At 40.8% G+C, this 20,499-nt stretch overlaps 1 protein-coding gene and 1 long non-coding RNA gene across 2 annotated transcripts in view; one reads left to right on the top strand and one right to left on the bottom strand.

Annotated features, from left to right (window-relative positions):
- PLCH1 (phospholipase C eta 1) overlaps nucleotides 1-20,499 on the bottom strand; it is a 207,928-nt gene that overhangs the window by 25,064 nt on the left and 162,365 nt on the right. The window contains exons 11-13 of the mRNA XM_029940011.1: nucleotides 17,860-18,031; nucleotides 13,794-13,901; nucleotides 4,553-4,714 (exon numbers count right to left, since the gene is read on the bottom strand). Of these exons, the coding sequence (XP_029795871.1) occupies nucleotides 4,553-4,714; nucleotides 13,794-13,901; nucleotides 17,860-18,031 (442 nt within the window). The remainder of the gene's footprint in view (nucleotides 1-4,552; nucleotides 4,715-13,793; nucleotides 13,902-17,859; nucleotides 18,032-20,499) is intronic.
- Nucleotides 1,754-2,909, top strand: LOC115292099. The gene is made up of 2 exons (XR_003908799.1): nucleotides 1,754-1,871; nucleotides 2,266-2,909. It is a non-coding gene; the product is annotated as an uncharacterized LOC115292099 (long non-coding RNA).

The following is a 20,499-nucleotide window of genomic DNA, read 5'->3' as shown; positions in this document are numbered from 1 at the left end:
ATGCTGCTCTTTGGGATTTTTAAAACATGAAAAATAAATAAAACCCAAGCACATCTGTTAGGTAATAAGATTGGTTTTGTTTGTTTAAGTAAACCACAGCAGAGCTTATCTGTTCATTGAAATTAATTCCCTCTGTGGTGAGCATTTGGAAGAGGTATTGTAGCCTCATGTGGGTTCATTTTCCAGGCTAGAGATCTTCTTGCTCAAGCCTCATTAGGGGAAAGAAAGGACACCCTTTGAAAAGGGTTTAGACTCTTTTTCAATTGTCATCCCTAAAAATATGTATTAACTGGTTCACAGCTAATGACCTGGTATAAGGACAGATTGGCAGGGCCCATCCTATGGCTCTGGCTAAACAGAGAAGAAACAGAGATAACCACATAAATGGAATAAATGTGGGTGAACAAAACTACTTAAAATCAAGGGCCAGGGAGATATTGATGTATATCCATAGAGACTAATCAAAGATGTAATTTGGGGTAGGGAGGGGAAAAGATTAAGAATTGGTTGGGGAAAGAGACAGCAAACATGCTAGAGGGGCAGGGATAGGGGGGTTACAGGGTAGTTTATTTGACTGGTTAATGTATACTGACTGCCTTTAAAGATCTATTGAAGCTGATCATTAAGTGTTCAAAAACCCTGGAGTTAAGAAGGTAGCCAGAGATGGTAATAAAAGTAACAACACCTCTTTACAAGTTAGGAGACCCTATTCTGACACTAAGTAGCTTAATGTCCTTTGGCAAGCCCTCTCTCTTGACCTCAGTTTCCTTACCTGTGAAATGGGAGAGGAATGGATCAATTAACCTCAGAGCTCCTTTCTGCTTCTAATAGCCCATCAACCTGTCATGGGACCATGTCATTTATTGTCCAAAACAGAACTCTTTGAAGAGTGAAATGAGGCACTTTTAATTATTACGCTGGGACAACAAGTATGAAGCAGGGCTGTGCCATGCAAGTTGAGGTATATGGTCATCCTATTGAGTAGGCACCTACCTCCAAGGATTATGCTAAGTACATTCCATAGTCTCTCATTTAATATCTACAACCACGCTTAGAGAGAAGTATGGTTAAAATCCAATTTTACAAATAAGAGATACAGTGAAGTTGGATAATATACCTAAAGTTACAAAGCTAGTAGGTGATAAAACAGGGGTTCTGTGTTGCTCTAAATCTTCTCTCTGGCTTGTCCCTACCAGCTTCTCCCATCTCACCCCATCTCTTTCCATACCTATCTCCAACTTGACCTCTCCCTGAGCATCAGTGGCACATTTTTTATTGAATCCATGGATCAGACATTGTGCTAGGAACTTGGAATGTATATGAAGAGAACTGCAAAAAAAACAGATGCAGACTCTGTCCTCACTAGCCTTGCAGTCTAATGGTGGAGACAAGTGAACACAACGCTGTGGGATAAGTAATAAGACTTATGATGGGGGACAGTGCAGGGCATGGCAGGATGGCATGGAAAGACCACCTACCCAGACTTAAGGATCAAGGAGGACTTCCATGGCGACATGAGGCAAAAGCTGAAGCTGGAAGAGGAGTATACATTTTCTTTTTTATTAAAAGTCTTTTTTTTTAGTTTATTTATATTTTAAGAGAGAGGGAGAGTGCAAGTGGGAGTGAGGCAGAGAGAGGGAGAGAGAGAATCCAAAACAGGCTCGCACTATCAACACAGAACCTAAATGGGTGGCTGGAACTCATGAATCATAAGATCATGACCTCACAATGGAATCAAGAGCCAACCAGGTGCCCCAATGGGTAGACATTTTCTACATGAGATGAGGAGGAAGAAGTGTGTGGTGGTCAAGAGAAGAGCAAACACAAAGGCCAAGTGCTAAGAATGGGGTACCTTCAGGAGACAAAGTAGGGTGTGTGTACCTGTATACATGTGCACTGGTAGACAAGTCAAGCTGGAGCCAGAGCATGGAGAAAGGATCTAATGGGCCATATCCTGGAGTGTGAACATTATCTCCCAAACTAGGAGGAGACACTGGATGGTTTAAGACACTAGGATGGCATTATCAGATGCACATTTCTGAAATATCACTATGGTAGCGGCATACATGAGAAATTGGAGTGGGAGGGATGGAGGAAGAGCAGGAAAGGTCCAGGTAGGGAAAAGCTATGGCCATCCAGACATTTGCCACTGGTCTGTAAAGAAAGAAGTAGATTCAAGAACTCCAAAAAAGGCAGGCATCTTTCTTGTATCTACTAAGTTCTTCCAGGCTGAAGGAAAAGCACTTCATTCTTATTTTACTTCAGGGCTCTCCTGGGCCAAGACAGCACAGGAGAACACAGTGGTGCATCGCTGAATGACAGCCTAGCAAGAAGAAAGCCAGGATGACACGCTGCCCTGAACCACACAAGATAACCGTAGCCTCGGATCTCAATATGCATGTGTGTTCAACAAGGATGTACTTCTCTCAACAGTAGCTTGTCTTTGCCTGTCCACTGAACCAAAACCATGTTTTAAAAACTAACATCAGTGTCAAAAACCTCAACCCTTTAGAGCCCACTTTATTAAAGTCACAGGCTCTGCTTTATCAGTCTAATCCATCCCTGTAGTCACCAAGATTTAATGGAAAGTAAAAAATAAGCAAGAGGGGAATGAGTTTTGCTCCACCACATGTTGGAACGTTGAGATCTCTTACTATCTTCTCTGATAGGGAAGTTACCATTGGGATTTCTTTCATGAATAGCAGAAGAAAGATGGGTTTAATATGTTTTATCTGAAATCTCCAAGACCTGCTGTGGCCAATCCAATTGGAATGATCTAGGATGGAGCAAAAATTTCTCCAAAAGCATCAGGGGGAATGATTAGCCCAGATTTGCTAATGAGAATTCAGTAAGAACAAGAAGCAGAATCAAGCTGAACTGACTGAATAAACTGCCTGGTTTTATAGACATTTGTGTGGCTAAAACTAAGTGGCTGGAAGGAGAAGGGGAGGGGGAGAAGCTTATTGCTATTTATAGACATTTTTAAGAAAATTCAAAATTGTATGATCAACAGTAATGGCAGCAGTGCTATAATTTACATGTTGGTTGCCTCCCCAATATTCCATTCTGCTCCTCTAACATGCAGCTTCGGAGGGGCCGATCTTGGCACCACTTTCAGGAGTAAGTGGCCTTAACAAGACAGTATTATCCTATATCCTTGGTAAGTTATTGTTCCAGGAAGGAACAATAGGTTACGGGTGGGCACATGAGCTAGCACAACCAGAGCTCAGCACAAATTCTAGAGAGTAACCACCAACACTAAGTTGTCCCCTCTGCCTGAGGATCCCTGGGTCCTGAGGGACAGGTGGCCCTAGCGGGGAAGTCTGCTACTGGCCGAGCTGGTGAGTGCATGGATCTCCTCTAGGCCAGAGTAAGTGCCCTCAATGCTCTGCAGTGACAATAGCAATAAACCCACCCTCCTTCCCTGCCCATTTCTGATATTTCTATTTGAAAGCAGAGTTAAAATCTCAGCCAGAGCCCAAATCATTCATTCATTCATTCAACAACTTAATATGAAAGTCGTGCTAAGGCCCAGGCACTGTAATAAGCCAGGAAAATAATGGTTATTAGGACTGATGTAGTTCTTGTCTTTATGGAATCTATAATCTGGTTGAGAAGAGAGATATTGAACAAATAATTACAAATGTGTAAAAAAAAATCAAACAACCTTCATAAAAGAGAAGATATAAGAGGCCACCCTGGACAATATAAAGGGGGAAAACTAACCTAATCCCAGATCAAGGCAGGACTCATTTGGGGCATCACAGTGAAGCTGGAATTTAAAAGACTAAGTGGGAGTTAGCAAGAGCAGATGTAGGAATGGAGGGTTCTGCGCAGAGGGAACAGAATGTGAGGAAGACCATAGCATACAGACAGTTGTGATTGGTGGGACAATGGTGAGAAGCAGTGTGACAGGGAAAACGAGAAGAGCTGAGAGGTAGACAAGGATGAAATGACACCTTGAAAGCCTGGCTAAAGAGTCTGTCATTTATCCCAATCATAATGGGAAATGAGTGAAGAATTTTGAATAGTAGAGTGACATGATCAGATTTATATTTTTAAAACATCATGCTAATTTCAGAGTGGAGATTAGATTGAAGGAAGGCAAGAAAGGTCTAGGTGACAGTTGACATTGGCCTAGATCAGGACTCAGTCACAGACAAGGGAAGTAGACAGATGGAAGACACTCTCAAGGAGGCGCGATCCATGCAGCACAGAGGATGACTGACTGGAGAGATGGGAGGGAGATGCACGTGGTGGGCTCGTGCTCTTCCCTCACCGGAGCAGGCATGGGGAAGATGGGTCCGGGGCCGCTGCACTTTGTCCTGATGATCCCAGTGAAGCAGTATTTGAGTTATTTCCACCCCTGCCCATCCATTTTTAACAATTTCTCCCATCATTTTGCAATCGGAGATTTTCACTTCTCAAGTAATATGAGCATAGAAATGGAAAGAACTGGAGAAGCATTTCACAAATGACAAATGATTAGAAACAGGGCATGAGGTCTGTTCTTTTTCCTGTTAAAGGACAAGTCCAAGAGAGAATGATATACCTGTTTCAGATGTGCATTTAAGCCTTCGTGTGTGGCCTTCAGTAGTGCCCTCACTGTGAAACTATCAGGATCTTCTTTGTCTCGAATTTGAGATTCTTTTAACAGTGACTCCAGTTTTTTCCTTATGAAAGATTCCACCTGATGCTCAGTGGTCCCATTATTCTGCAAAGAATTAAGCAATGGAAATGATTTCCCTTAAGAAACACAGAATCAGTTAGAAAACACCCTTCATTCAGGCGGCCACTGCTTCTATAATTTATCTTTCAATTACCTGTAAGATGTTAAGCACATTTTACTATGTTGGTTCTTCCCCCCAAATACATACACTCACCCCCCCAAAATAATTACTATGACTATATTCAACCCCAAGAACTTTATAATGTCTTATCATTTTCATTTCAGAGATACAGAATCTGATGTTTAGAGAAATTAAATTGTTCAAGGTTACAAAGCTAACAAGTAGCTGAGGCAGAATTCAAATACGGGTTTCCTAAATGCTTCCCACCATGGTAGATTGTCTCTTTGTTTTTCTTTCCTTCCTTCCTTCCTTCCTTCCTCCCTACCTTCTTTTCTCCCTTCCTCCCCCCTCCCTCCTTCTCTCTTTCTCCCTCCCTCCCTTTTTCTCACAGGAAAGTCGGGGGTGGGGCAGTGGGCAGAGACAGAGAGAGAGAGAGACAGAGAGAGAGAGAGAGAGAGGGAATCTCATGCAGGCTCCACACTGAGCCTCCAATATGAGGCTCCATCTCATGACCCTGAGATCATGATGACCTGAGCCAAAACCAAGAATCACATACTAAGCCACTGAGCCACCAAGGCACCTCTACATTGCTCTCTCTCTCTCTTTCTTTAATGTTTATTTATTTTTGAGAGAGAAAACAGACACGAGAGGGAAAGGGCCAGAGAAAGAAGGGAACAGAGGACCTGAATCAGGCTCTGTGCCACAGACAGCAGAGATCCAGATATGGGGCTCAAACTCACAACCTGTGAGATCATGATCTGAGCCCAAGTTGAGTGCTAAACCAAGTGAGCCCCTCAGGTGTGCCTACATTGCATTTTCAAATAGAGGAGAAGCAAAGGAGAACTTTTGAAAACTAAGTTTTCTATATCTACAATAGGTAAATTGGAGCAAAAAAATCTGCTATTTTTTCCTTAATTTTTTAATGTTTATTTATTTTTGAGAGAGAGAGTGAGAGACAGTGTGCGAATGGGGCAAGGGCAGAGAGCGAGGGAGACAGAGAATCTGAAGTAGGGTCCAGGCTCTGAGCTGTCAGCACAGAACCTGACATGGGACTTGAACTTACAAACTCCGGGATCATGACCTGAGCCGAAGTTGGATGCTTAACTGACTGACTGAGCCACTCAGGCACCTAAACTGTGCTGAGTTTTTTTTTTTAATCACTTCCTTCACTGAGGGGAAAAGAATGTTATGGAAATCTCTGAAATTGAAAATTATTCTGAGATAAAAGTTTCTTCAGTATCTCTGATCCCAGTGTGTAACAAAAGGGAGCTCACTACTGACCAGTGCTGTGATTTCTCATTATGATTACCTTAAGATCACAAATGTTTTGGGTAATAATGCTATCCTCACATCCAGATGACAACGTAGGCAATTTTTAGGTGAACAAGGGGTATCATTTCCTTGAAGTCTTGTTTAGCAGAGCTTTTTGGCCCCCTTGCTCTGCCTGACACCAGGGGCCCTGGCCTCCTCAGCTCCTTTCACCTCCCCCTACCCAGCCATCGTCCCTAATTCTTCAGTCACCTGCTGGAGGCCACCCCAGCCGCAGAGAAGGAGAGTAGTCTTCCTTGCACGTGTGTTACTAAGAGGTCATTATATGTAAACCCTGTAGAACCAGGCAGTTTTCTGGTAATGCCTTCCATTTCCACAAAATCTTGTAAGAGAGAAGCAATAGAAATGTCTTGAGGGAAATTTGGAAAAGTAAGTCTACACCGCAGTAGGTTGCTGACTTTCCCCGTACGAAAATCACATGCACAAATGTCTTTAATATATCTAGTTAACAAGGCACTCCACTTCACTGGATGCCCTCAGGTCCTGAAAAAGAGACGCAAAGATGGGAAAGGGCTGCTCTGCATGCTGCCTGTGCCTGCAGAGATGCTACAGATGCTCGTGAAAGCACAGGCACCCGGTACAACAGCAGTTCTGAAAAGGAGCATGGCATCCCTGCTCAAGGGACCAAGAAGTCATCCAAGAAGAGCTGGACATGTCTGAGGCTCTGCAACAGCAAGAAAGAGGGGAGCGCTCCCATCTTCCAGAGTTCCGGCAGAGGCTTCACCTTAGTGACGTGTGCTCTGTACACACAGGGGCAGATTAGTCCTCCTGGAGCACGAGTTCATGGAAGAAGGTATGGTGGATAAAGCTAGAAATGTACGTTAGGGCCAGATGGTAGAGGCACTTGGATGCAAGAGGTGTGGAGCTGCTGAGAGTCTCTGGGTAGGTACGTGTCTGAGAAGTACATTAGCAATAATACTAACATGGCATCATGGGCAGAAAGAGGACAGGGGACTACAGAGAAAAAGCCAGACACATCAGTTCCTCCTTCCAGTACTAGGAGCCTAGACCAATGTGCTGGGGAGGAATTTAATAAAGATGTGGGTTTGAGAGCAAAATTCATGTTGCACAAAACAAACCCATCAAGCCATTACATGCCAGGTGAGAAACATTACTAAGGCACAACCCCGCTGTCTCAGAACCATCAGGGTCATGGACAAGACAGACACATGAATAGATAATTACACAAGCAGGTGCAAATGGTAGAAGTCAGTAGTGTCATGGGCACACAGAGGAGGGGTGCCTCATCCAGCCTCGGGGAGGGTGGGAAAGACCTCCAAGAGTAGAGGAAATCAGAGCCAACCCTTAAACAATGAGTACAGTTATTTCCTGTGGCTGCTGTAACAAGTTACTACAAATCTGGTAGCTTAAAACAACAGAATTTTGGGGGTGCTTGGGTGGCTCAGTCAGTTGAACATCCAACTCTGGATTTCAGCTCAGGTCTTGACCTCATGGTCATGAGATCAGGTTTTACTGTCGGGCTCTGCACTGAGCATGGAGCCTACTTGAGATTCTCTCTCTCTCTCTCTCTCTCTCTCTCTCTCTCTCTCTCTCTCTCTCTCTCTCTCTCTCTCTCCTCTCTCTTTCACTTTCTCTCCCTCTGCCCCTCTCCCCTACTCATGCTCTTTCTAAAATTAAATTAAAAAAATTTTTTAAAGACAGACATGTGAAATTAAGGCATCAGCAGAGCTCATTCTCCTTTGCTTCTCCCAACTTCCGGTAGCTCCTGGCATTCCTTGGCTTGTCAGCATAACTCAAGCCTGGGCCTCTTTTCTTCACATGGCCTTCTTCTGTGTGTCCCCTGCTTCTGCTGTGTCTTCTCTTCTTATGAGGACACTCATCACTGGACTTTTAAGGCCCAGATGGTTAATCCATCTCCACAGCACTAACTTAATACATCTACAAAGGCTCTTTTCCAAGTAAGGTCTTAGGTACCAGGGGGTAAGACCTGAACAGGTTTTGAATCTCCTACAATGAATAAGAATTGATGATGTGGCAGAGAGTAGAGTGACAGCACTCCAACATGGGTAAAAGTGCAGAGAAAACCAACATTATCAGTAAGAACTAGTAACCATATGAACATGGAAAACAGCACGAGGAAATATAGAAAAAGCAACTAAGACTGTATAACCTGCTAAGACTCACAAAGTACAGTAATATACTGATACTTTATCTGAGCTGCCCAGAGCCCTTTAAGGTAGTGCTAGGGTTAGCCAAATTTTACTCACGATATAGAGGCAGAAAGATTCAAAACTTGTCCAGAAACACATGTCTAGAAAATGGCTGAATTGGGACTTGAACCTAAGACTTCCAATTCAAAATTCTGTCTCTATTTCACTATATAATGCTGTAGCCATCCCTCTCATACTGTTACAGAAAAAGATAAATTCTTGAATCTAATTAATCATAAGCAGACTTATCTTTTGACAACCATTTTTCTTTTTAGTTTTTTATTTGGAGAGAGAGAGCATGTGTGCAAGCAGGGGATAGGTAGAGAGAGGGGGAGAGAGAGGATCTCTGGCAGGCTCCATGCTATCGGTGCAGAGCTCAACTTGGGGCTCAATCCCACGAGCCATGAGATCATAACCCAAACTGAAATCAAGAGTCTGCCACTTAACCAACTAAGCCACTCAAACGACCCTTGACAGCCATTATTCTTCTAGGACACCTGGGAACTATATCCCCATAATTCCTCTGTGGGAAATGGTAGGTTTTACTTATTAAGTTCAGAAGGAAAAGAATTCTAGGTGAGCACATTGGATCAAGTGACCCAGAGCCTGGCAGGGAGTACATTTGTTGGGAGGACCAAAAGAGAAGGCATACACAGCCTGCCCAGAGAGCCCAGGTCAGATGGAATGCACAAAGGCTCTAATTATTCCCCTCACATCCCCCAAACACTGTGAGTTGCTGAAGGAATGATATTACTGCCTGTTGATCTTTCTCTTCTCTGCGATGTACGGCACAAGAAAATTCGTAGCCGCGGAGAACAAATAAATGTGTGACTGAGGTTTCATTAATGTGTTATCATTTGGTCCTGGAACCCAGGAGCACTACTGAAAGAAAGCTGAGACAGACACTTAACGCTTTGACCTGTCAGCCACGGTGCAGCCACAGCAGGGACCACAGCTGAAAGCCACATGCATCTCACTCATTTGTTCCTTGAGCCAGGGGGGGGGGGGTACAGGAAGTAGCTCTTTAAGATGGTTGGGAGTAGTTTCTACCAGAGAAGAAATCAGGATTCCTAATTCCTGTTTCTTAGAGGTAAATCAGATCTAGGAATATCTACCAAAAATAAATAACACATTCTTATTTTTTCTCCAGTGCAAAATTGAAGGACTGGGAAAGTAGAGCCAGAACCACAGCTACTACCCCAGGCTGGGAAACAGCAGGACAGGGAAGGAACTGAGTTGAAGCAGCTGCGCCTTAAAGAGGACCCTGTCAAACAGAGGTGCTCTACTTCTGCTGCCCACCAGAACCCACGGGGAGTGTTCCCAAGTCTCACACCCCACCCGGGACCAATTTCATGGGAATCTCTGGGCTAGGACCTAACATTGGGATTTTTGGAAGCTCCCCTGTCATTCCAATGTGCAGTCAAAGCTGAGGACCTTTACTTTCAAACAAAACACGGAATATCTCACCATCCCAAAATGGTTTTTTCCCTGCCCCCAGGCGAAAATCTGGAGACAGGAAGGATAATGTATTAGCCATCCTCTGTGAGGGCCTTAGAGCTTTCCAAGCCTGGTGTCTGAAGATCTTGGGCTGCTTCTCAGCCATCCAAGTGTGTTCTCCTCTACTGTCTCCTGCCTGCTCCTTTAGCTCTCTAGAGCACCCTCTGTTCAAGGTCAAGCTCAGGACTTACATTAGCAATAACAGTGCCACTACTGCTATTCTTATCATGAACAATATCTAATATTTATTGAGCACAAACCATGTGCCAGGAAGTGTTCTGAGTTCTCTACGGGGTGTGAAAAAGTTGTTATGTGTTACCGAACAAGGGCTCATTTAAAACTTGTTGGAAGGCTTAGTATTTATGGGATGAGCTTCATGTACAAGACAGCTAATATTTGTGTCTAAGAGGCTGGCTGAATATAGATTCACAGAGCACAAGAAAAAAGATAGTGAATAACTCAGTGAAGAAGAAAAACATCATTGAAGTTGAAATACAGGGGTGGAAAGTCTGTAAGTCACACTGACATTAGAGGAACCCGTAAAGATGAATAATGGTGAGTTGGCCTCACTGAATCAAATCTGTTAGATAACTGTCCTGTGGTTGAAAGGAAACTGTCCCCTGTGTGTTTTCAGCTGTGTGATTCTTGAGTCACTGAACACACTGACTTTTCCATGGGGCTTATATATCATGGACCAGATTTTGTCTGTGGGTGAAGCCACAAAATGTATCAGTCAGAAGCTAAAAGGACTCAATTAATTCAGTAACTGAAAGATTTATTGAACGAGCAAAAAAAATATTGGTGTGGTTTGAATCCCTTAGTTAGAAGTAACCACAGCCCAGGAGGACTAAGATCTGTGTGAGGGTCCTGCCTTCCGCTCTGCTTCTAACACTGGGTAATGTGGGGGAGCCTAAGTCCTACTTCTGGACTTCGCATTTGCTGTTCCCTCTGCCTGGAACAGTCTTCCCCAGGTATCAGCACAACTAACTCTTCACCACGTTCAGGTGTTTGCTCATATGTGATCTTCTCTGTGACACCATTCCTAGCCAGCCTATCTAAAACTTCAATAGACTCTTCCCATAGTACACATGCACATGACACACACACACACACTCCCACACGCGCAGGCCCACATATACGCATGCGCACACACACGCCTACACACACATATGCTCACATATGCACATGTACTACACACATACATACTTTCTTTCTACACTTTTTCCCTACCTTGTTTTTCCTTTTAGCACTTATCACTGCTTAGTGCCTTATACAGGTTACTAATTTGTTTTATTTCTTATTTATCCTCCTCTTCTCCCAATAATGTGTAAACTTCATGAAGGCAAAGATTTCAGTGTGTTTTGTTCACTGATATGTGCCCAACGCCTACAACACGATGGCTGCGTTTCCAAAAAGAGATGCTCAATAAATAATGTGTTGAATATGCCAGTGGGTCTTGTATAAGTCTTGTGAGAGTCAGTGATCTGGTATTCACAAACGCTAAGTTAAAATTTTTATTTATTGCAATAATTCAGATATAATTTGTAAATCTAACCACATGCTGTTAACTTAAAACTGAGGTTAAGAACTCCTCTAAGGTAATTATTGCTTTCACATAAGTTATTCAGTGTACATCCTCTTTTGCAGAAATGTGATCAGCAATTTACATTCAGCACTCAGATAAGGGCATCTGAACCCTGTGCAGACAAGAAAACTGTCAACCGACTGATTACAGAATTACACTTTGGCTTCCTAAACACAGCACTGCCTTTTCTCAGAAGGACTCAAAAATAGGAAAAAATGATTAGAAAAAGTGGAGTAAAAACTCTATATATTTCCACTGGAATATTGATTCCCTTATGTATTTTCTCTCCTAGAATCTAGCAGAGAAATACCTGTAAAACTTCACAATTTAGGTGCTATTTGCTTTTACTGAAGCCAAAATCAAAGAATCCAAATAAAAGATCATACCTATCTTTACAGAATCATGTTCTAAACTATCTACCTGTAGGGCTTCCTAGAAAACAACTAGGAGCCTTTGAAGATGGGAGGAATCCACTGGGTATCTTCACAGGTGAAGTTACTGATTTGTTTCCATAAAACTACAGCAAATTCTAGTTTATAATTATAGATACTTCACATGAAAAGTTAGGAGCTTACTGATAGTAGAAGAAAAATTATATAACTGGGTGAATTTAGAAACTAGGACAAGTTGGGTTTTACTCAGAGCAATAAGTGACTACATTGTTATAATAGCTAAATTTCCATTGCTCATTTTCACTAAAACAGTATTTCCAAACTACACACTTTAGTCAAACCTCTCTATTCCCTGCTTTCAAATGATAGACTACTCTGAAGCTGGTAATCGAGAGATTTGGGGAAAATGATGCAAAGATAATGAAGATCAGAGACAAATATTTGGTTTATCAAATAAAGCTTAAAAAACAGAGCTACATTATCCATACCTATAAGTAATTACAAAAATAATAAATATCTAGGGACGCCTGGGTGGCTCAGTCAGTTGGGCAATGGACTTTGGCTCAGGTCATGATCTCACAGTTCATGGGTTCAAGCCCCGCGTCAGGCTCTGTGCTGACAGCTCAGAGTCTGGAGCCTGCTTCAGATTCTGTCTTCCTCCCTCTCTGGCCTACCCCTGCTCACACACACACACACACGCACACACTCTCTCTCTCTCTCTCTCTCTCTCAAAAATAAATAAAGCATTAAAAAAAATTTAAATAGTAAATATCTGAAAGAGTAAAAAGTAAACTATTTAACTATTTTACATTTTCACTTATGTATATCTATTTAGATTGATTTTCTATGACCATAGCCCTATTGTTGGTATTTGACTGCACTAATATAAACTATAAAAGGCAACAGATTAATACAGACAGTAATCTGTCCTTTGCGGTTCAAGCTGAACCTTTCCCACTTCATCCTTTTTAAATTGCATTAAAGCCAAGAAAACCGTGTCTACAGAGACAACAGCTGTCATTGTCCTCGTGCCCCGTTGGTAATAATGCTGACTCCCTTTGGTAACTACAGGAAGCCATACTCATTACTATTATTTCGAAGAAAATGGACTGCTTTCTGCAATGTAGTAACTGAATTGAGGGCAATGATGTAGTAAATATGAATATTTTGTACGAAATTTATCTGTGTTTTTGAGGGAAGAATAATAGTCCTGATATTTAAAGGAATACCACTTATCCATAGAAATGAAATTGCAAACCCTCTAACAAACTAATGTGGGGGAGGAGGGGGCGGGCAGGAAGGCTATTCTCAGGCTGTCATGTGATCTTGACAATCATGCGAATTGTAGAGGTAAGAGGGTCCCAAGAAATCCTAGCCCCGCCATGAGGAAGGGAGGTATCTATCTCCTTAAGCTCTACATTACCTCTGGGTTTGCATTTTCTTTAGAATACCTAGCTAAAGGATTTTTTTTTTTTATGAAGGCAGGACCATGATCTCAGACAGGGGTCTAAAGCACCATTCAGACAGCAAACTACCCTGTGCTATTTTATCCAAGATGTGGGAAACTAAGATTTAGCCAAGAGTCCTATTTCTGGAAGAGCTTGGAAACCTGCTGATGCAAAGTATCATCCTAGAGGAGCAGACCACATGCCGTTGGGTTCTGTAAGCCACCGCTGACAAGGAGCATCGTGGGGTTGCCAGCAAGAGGCAGAGGCCATAATGTTAAAGCCAGTTTTCTTTCAGCCAAGACCATGACATTTTCAACAGCAATTTGAGTTTTGACAAACTTGTAATAGGAGAGGATTTGTCCCTAGAGAGGGGGTCAGAAAGGTTAATCACAAACATTCCTTCCAACCGTAAGACATAAAAATCCTTGACTCGATAAGCATCTGAGTGTTTCCCCACTAAGTAACTTTCAACAAATATCCCTTTTACACCAGAGCCACCATATTTGTGAGGATTCTAACACAGCAATAATTTCTACTGCAACACACTGAGGGTAAAAAATATAACTAAGTCTGTAACTTACGTAATGGAGCTTGAATTTGCACTCATCTTCAATTTCATCTGCGCTGTCTTCGTCAGAAACTTCCCCTTCCTCTGCATCATCCCCAAGGTGATAAGGCAACTTCTTGCCCTGAAATGGAGTAACACACCCAATTTAAAAATGAAAACAGTGTGGATGTCTAATGTTTGGTGCAGCTTCACTCGAATGGTAGCATCTAGAGCCCGTGCCTACACCCTAGCTCTGAGAGGCTGCAAAAGCAAATGTCTAGCATGTTCAGCCACTAGGAGGGGGATTCCTTAAAATATAGAGATGGAGGGGAAGGTGGGGTGCAGTTGGCTGGCTGAGTCAGTTAAGTGTCCGACTCTTGGTTTCAGCTCAGGTCATGATCTCACGGTTATGTAGGTTCGAGCCCTACTTCGGGCTCTGTGCTGGTAGCGCAGAGCCTGCTTGAGATTCTCCCTTCCCCTCTCTCTGCCCCTCCCCCGCTTACACACTGTCTCTGTCTCTCTCAAAATAAATACATACATTTAAAACAATAACAACAACAACATAGAGATGGGGGGAGTTCATTAGACATGGAAAAATGTTCATATGCTTTGCAGCCAAAAATAATGATAAGCTTCTAAACATCCCAGACTGTTATCCAGGCTGATCTTCTCTAAACTCAAGCCCCAGTAACTTCTCATTCTCCCACTCGCCACACTATTATTGGCGCTCTTTGGCATGCAGATATTTTCCTCACCCACCTCCTCTATGCACAGGACCACCAGCATAGTCAGGTTTTCAGAGAATCCTCCATCCCCATTTCCCTGTACTTTCCCTGATACCCAGAGCTCTTGACCTTGAGTCCTTAGCACAGTGATAGTTTCAAATCTGATTAAATCATTTATATAATGAAAACAAAATCTATATTAAGACTCTAAAGTCTTGAGGTTTGGATACTTAAACATTTTCTTCAACTTATAGAGGGTCACTTATAGCACTGAGAGGCTGAGATTTAATTTCCCTTGGTACTAATATGTATTACACTCCCTATTTGTACGTGCTATCTGCAAAGTGAAAACTATACTATTTCCTTTCTTTTTCACACAAACATTTGTAGAGATACAGATACATAGATATACACATACATATACCTCTAAGTAAATATGGCAGAACATTTTTTCACTTCCTTTGTATCATTAATAACAGAACAGCTCACAATTAAAGCATTTATGTCCATATATTGATTTAAGTCTTTTCTGATACAGAAGACTTCTATAAAACAAATTTATTTTTCTTTATTTTAGAGGGCACTATAGAGTAGCTATGTTAATATAGCAGCGTAAGAAATAAGGTACTCAACTTAGTGGTGACCAGACATGTTCAGGAATGTATAAACAGCAAGCTAATGACTGCCTTTATTTATTCACCCACCAACTACTTATTCAGAGTCAACAAGTTTTGGGTCTAATGACAAATCCAAGATGGATCTGTCCACCCGACATTTGAAATGTAATGATAGCAGTCCCCTCTTTGAAATAGAACAAAGCCAACATATTTTTTACATGTTCAGCAGAACAGAACTAGCAAAAATGAGAAGTAACATCTGTAAGTAAGGGGTAACAATCCTTGAATGAGAGAAACAGTTCTGATACCACAAGATGGAAACCAAAGTGTAACGGTGATGGGCAAGCCCTGATGAGCTGGGAGGGCAGCTGCACCAAGCTTTACTTCCCCTTCATTTAAGTGTGGTGGCAGGTGAGGGAACAAAGACAAAGCTGCTGCTCAGAGCACCCATAGGTACCCTAATTTTCCATCCATTTAAAATTGAATTAAAAGACACAAGGGCCATATTTTTTTTACCAACTCTTTCATATTTTTGGTTCTCAAAAGATAATTTATCCAGGCAGATAGGAAGAAAAGCAGTGCAACAGAACATTGTTTCTTGATGCTTATCAACAGCTACACCTAAGGAAAATTATAGAATAAATTAAGGCAGAACTTAATGTGACTTAAGGAACTTAGCTGTGGTCTAGCAGATACAAAGAATACACAATTGTCTTTTAGGGATCTCTTTCTGCTCTACATACGATTTCATGCAGGAACATCAAGAATGAGATTAATTGGCCCATGATACATAGAAGCATTGCTAGAGATTGGAATGATAGGTATCATTCAGCTCCAAGCTATACGACCCAAGGAGAGTGGTAATGACTCTGTGATTCACATCTGTAAAAAGTAAGAAGCTTGGACCAAATAGTTACAGTTTCTTTTAGCAATAAGAATCTATGGAAAATTATGAAGTTTGTTATTATTTTTGTTCAAAAGCAAAGTTTTGTTTACTTTTAGGAGATACGTGTGTATGTATGTGTGTGTGTGTACATATGTGTATATATATGTATATATATATATACACACATACACACTTGGAAAGTATGTGTATTATAATTAATAATAAAAAATTTATCAATCTCTAAAGTGTTAAGTAGCCACTAAAATGGTGCCTTTTGGTTCAAAGATTGTTCTGATGCTAAAGGAAGTTAGGAAAACCCATTCCTTTATTTTTGCTTCGAATGGACATGCACTGGTCCATAAATCTAGGAGATCTCCTTCAAGTCTGAAGAATGTTGCTACTAGAAAATGAACCTTAGATGCCTTCAAATGCTCACAGTCCACACTGCTGCCACTCCCCTCACTGAGTGCCCCAGGTCGGCTGTTTCCAGTGCATCCTGGTGCTCATAAGTGTTGGATATTTAATGACAAATGACCCAAAGTCCAATTATGCAGAAGGGACTCAGTTCATATCAAATATCTACCTTAAATTCCACTGTCCAAAAGGGAAGTGTTATAATCAAATGGACCTTACACTGCATTTAACCTTCTGAATGCTTGCTAAAGACTACAGGAAACATGGAAACACTTACAAGGCTACTAAGGTGACATTTAGCTTTCTAACCCAGCAATCAGTTTTTACCACAAGAGTTTGCTTTAGCAAGATTTCAGGAAAATTGACCTTAATGTTATCTCTCACATTATTTGGAGCTTTTATACAAAATGCTTTCACACATACAAATGCCCGACAATACCTCTTTGATGAGTTCAGTCTATAATTTTCATTTAACTGATAGAAAAGTGGGTTTTGACCTATTCCAAAGATGAATGTTTCACATCTTTCCTATTTCCTGCCCTCCATCAGAGATCCTATTAAAGTACTCCTAGGAAATTACATTGTTTGACTTTCCTATGCCTTCTTTGTGAAATTTGGGGATTTTGATACACATTTTTGTTAAGTAAAATATGATCTAATTTGAATATTAATACCTTGCTGCTCTTCCTTAGATTTTTGGTATCAAAATAATGCAATTATCCAGGGTGGAGTTAGTCCAAACACATAAAATTAACTGGAATTAAGTAAAATCAGTCAGCCCTGTGAGATTTCAAGTAACTGTTTTTCTGGCTATTCTTTGTATTAACAACATTCATGGCAGGTAGTAAATTTCCTCCCTCAGAAAATCTGTTTACAAAATGTCATTCTCTTCACCGACTGCTCCTTCGCACGCACGCGAGTCCTGTGGGGCACTGAGTCTGTGCCCACGCTTCGCTGGGCAGCGAGCTCTTCTCACTTCCTGAACCAATGCTGATCAACCGTGAAGACTGTGGTTGGTTTTTTCTTTTTCTTTCTTTCTGTCTTTCTTTTTTTTTCTTCTTCTTTTTTTTTTTTTGACAGACAGTTACTAGAGCTTGAAATGGGAGAGAAGAATCTGAAAGAAATGCTGTCGGATATGGACACAAGGAGCCTTCTCTTGCTCCTATACACATACTTCTAGCCAGTATAAACTATTACAGACTCAAGTATTAAACATTCGGCTTATAAGTATTGATATTTTCACTTCACAAAAACAAATCCCAGAATATGTGGTTGGTTAATAACAAGTTTTCTGAAGGTATAACTATTAATAAGTTGGAACAAAATGCACACACAAATCTAGGCGACCCTTCATGGATTGACTCCATTATTCTCTTGATAAGCCAGTGTTTAGTCCTTAAGGGAGGGAGGGCTTAGTTGGTCATCAATGTCTTTTATTGCACTTCTGGAGGTAATTACCTTCACTAGGATTTTGCCCTTCAGACTCTGAGGGCTTGGAAGCTGTTTGGTCTCTCCTGTGTCTACAGATGACAGGTCCAGCTTGTCTCCAAATATTCCTTTCAGGTACTGAGCAATCTTCCTCTGCTGCTGGACACTGCAGTGATTCTCAATGGACAGTATGACTGGGAACCTAAGGGGATAGAGACATGTTCTAAAAGCATCAAGTACAGGCAACGCACAGGGGTATTGGAAAATCACTCTAAATTCACTCTGCTCTTACAATCCTAACGACAATAATTGTGAAAGCGGTAAGCACTAAAATGAGAAAGATGAAAGGTGCGTTTTTAGAGAAACTCCTCTGGCCAAATATATTCTGCCAGGCATGATGGCTGAACAGAATACCCACCATGTGGGATGCCGTCGCTTAATATTTTGCACTTTTAAAAAGGTACATACATTATATTTCTTTTAAAAGAAAAAAGAAGAGAAAATTTTGAGATAAGCCTAAATAAAGAAAACTCATATAATGTAATTTTGTCTTATCTATTCAAAAATCTAAAGGAGGAAAGAACCTACAACAGGGGAGAGACAGTCTCTTCAATAAATGGTGCTGAGAAAAACTGAACAGCAACATGCAAAAGAATTAAACTGGACCACTTTCTTATGCAACACTCAAAAATAAACTCGAAATGGATTAAAGAGTTTAATGTGAGACTTCAGACCACAAAAATCCTAGAAGAGAACACAGGCAGCAATTTTTCTGACATCACCTGTATCAACATTTTTCTAGATAGGTCTCCTAAGGCAAGGGAAATAAAACCAAAAATAAACAATTGGGAGTATATCAAAATAAAAAGCTTTTCCACATGAAAGAAACCATCAACAAACAAAACAAAAAGGCATCCTACGAAATAGGAGAAGATATTTGCAAATGATATATCCAAAAAGGGGTTAATATCCAAATTGTAAAAAGAACTCATACGACTCAACACCAATGCCCCCCTAATAATCCAATTAAAAAATAGGCAAAGGACCTAAATAGACATTTTTTCAAAAAAGATATAAGATGGCCAATAAATACATAAAAAGATGCTCAACAGCCTTCATCATCAGGAAAATGCACATCAAAACTACATAAGCTATCCCCTTACTCCTGTCAGAATGGCTAAAATCAAAAACACAAGAAATACCAAGTGTTGGTATAGAGGTGTATGCTGTTGGTGGGAATGTAAACTGGCACAGCCACTGTGGAAAACAGTATGAAGATTCTTCAAAAAATTAAAAATAGAAATATCATAATCAATAATTCGATTACTGGTATTTACCCCCCAAAACCCTAAAACACTAATTTAAACACACACACCCATATGTTATGGTAGCATTATTGACAATAGCTAATATATGGCAGCAACCTAGGTGTGCACAAATAGACAGATGGATCAGGAAGATGTGGTACACATACACGTGTGCACGCACGCACACATGTACATATATACAATGGAGCATTACACAGACATAATAAAGGATGAGGTTGTGCCGTTTGCAATAACATGGATGGACCTAAAGGGTATTATGCTAAGTGAAATAAGACTGAGAAAGACAAAGGCCATATGATTTCACTCATATATGGAATCTAAGGGGGAACCCCCCACCCACAAATGAATAAACAATAAAGAAGCAGAATCAGGCCTATCAATAAAGAGAACAAAGTGATTATAGCCAGAGGGGAAGATAAAGGGTTGGGCAACATGGGTGAAGGGGAGGGGGAGGTGCATGCTTCCAGTTCTGAAATGAATAAGTCATGGAAATAAAAGTCACAGTATAAGGAACACAGTCAATGATACTGTAATAATGCTGTATGGTGACGGTTGGTAGCTACACTTGTGGTGAGCAGAGCATAATGTGTAAACTTGTCAATTCACCATGTTGTACACTTGAAATTAATGTAACACTGTGTGTCAACTATACTAAAAAAATAAACCTCAGTATGAAAACTTAAATTCAATTTTTAAAAAATGTGTATAAACATCCTAGAGACCACAGTGTGTCATTATATGTAGACATTTACTCTAAAAATATATTATCAGCCCCCAGCTTGAATATTACTATTGAGGATAAAGTATCATAATGGAATTTTGTGATTTATAGCATTCTATGCCAAGCATTTTAAAAATCACTTGTATAAAATTATATACTAGTCTTTACTTTCAGAAAGGAAAAAAAGTCAAACATTCATTCCCCACAAGCCCTCAGGTTTCTATGCAGAGTATTTGAAACCCATGTAGATTGATGACCAAGGACAGCCTGGGGAGTTGGTGGCCGAGGCAGAAAGGGAACAAGGACTGATTACTGATCTTACTCTTCTTCTGACTTCTTTTCTTCAGAGTAATAAATTATTTCAAAATTAGCTTGTTGGGTTTTTTCCCCTACTTTTCCATCACATATCTTCTGAAGTAATAGGGAATATGTATTTTCCAGAGTACATAAGACAATATTTAAATCAACTAATTCATCTATGTAGAGAAAAACAATTTATTTCTGGGCTTGTTTGAATAGCACATGCTCCACAGTGGGGCTATGACCTCCTGAAACTACATTCTTTCCTCATTAGTAAAACCTGATGCCAATGGTAATATCAGAGGATAAACCTTGGTGACT

The sequence above is a fragment of the Suricata suricatta genome, chromosome 5, assembly GCF_006229205.1.
Source record: "Suricata suricatta isolate VVHF042 chromosome 5, meerkat_22Aug2017_6uvM2_HiC, whole genome shotgun sequence".
Lineage (NCBI taxonomy): Eukaryota > Metazoa > Chordata > Mammalia > Carnivora > Herpestidae > Suricata > Suricata suricatta.
The sequence above is the reverse complement of the archived record's forward strand: the minus strand, read 5'-3'. Positions and strand labels throughout refer to the sequence as shown.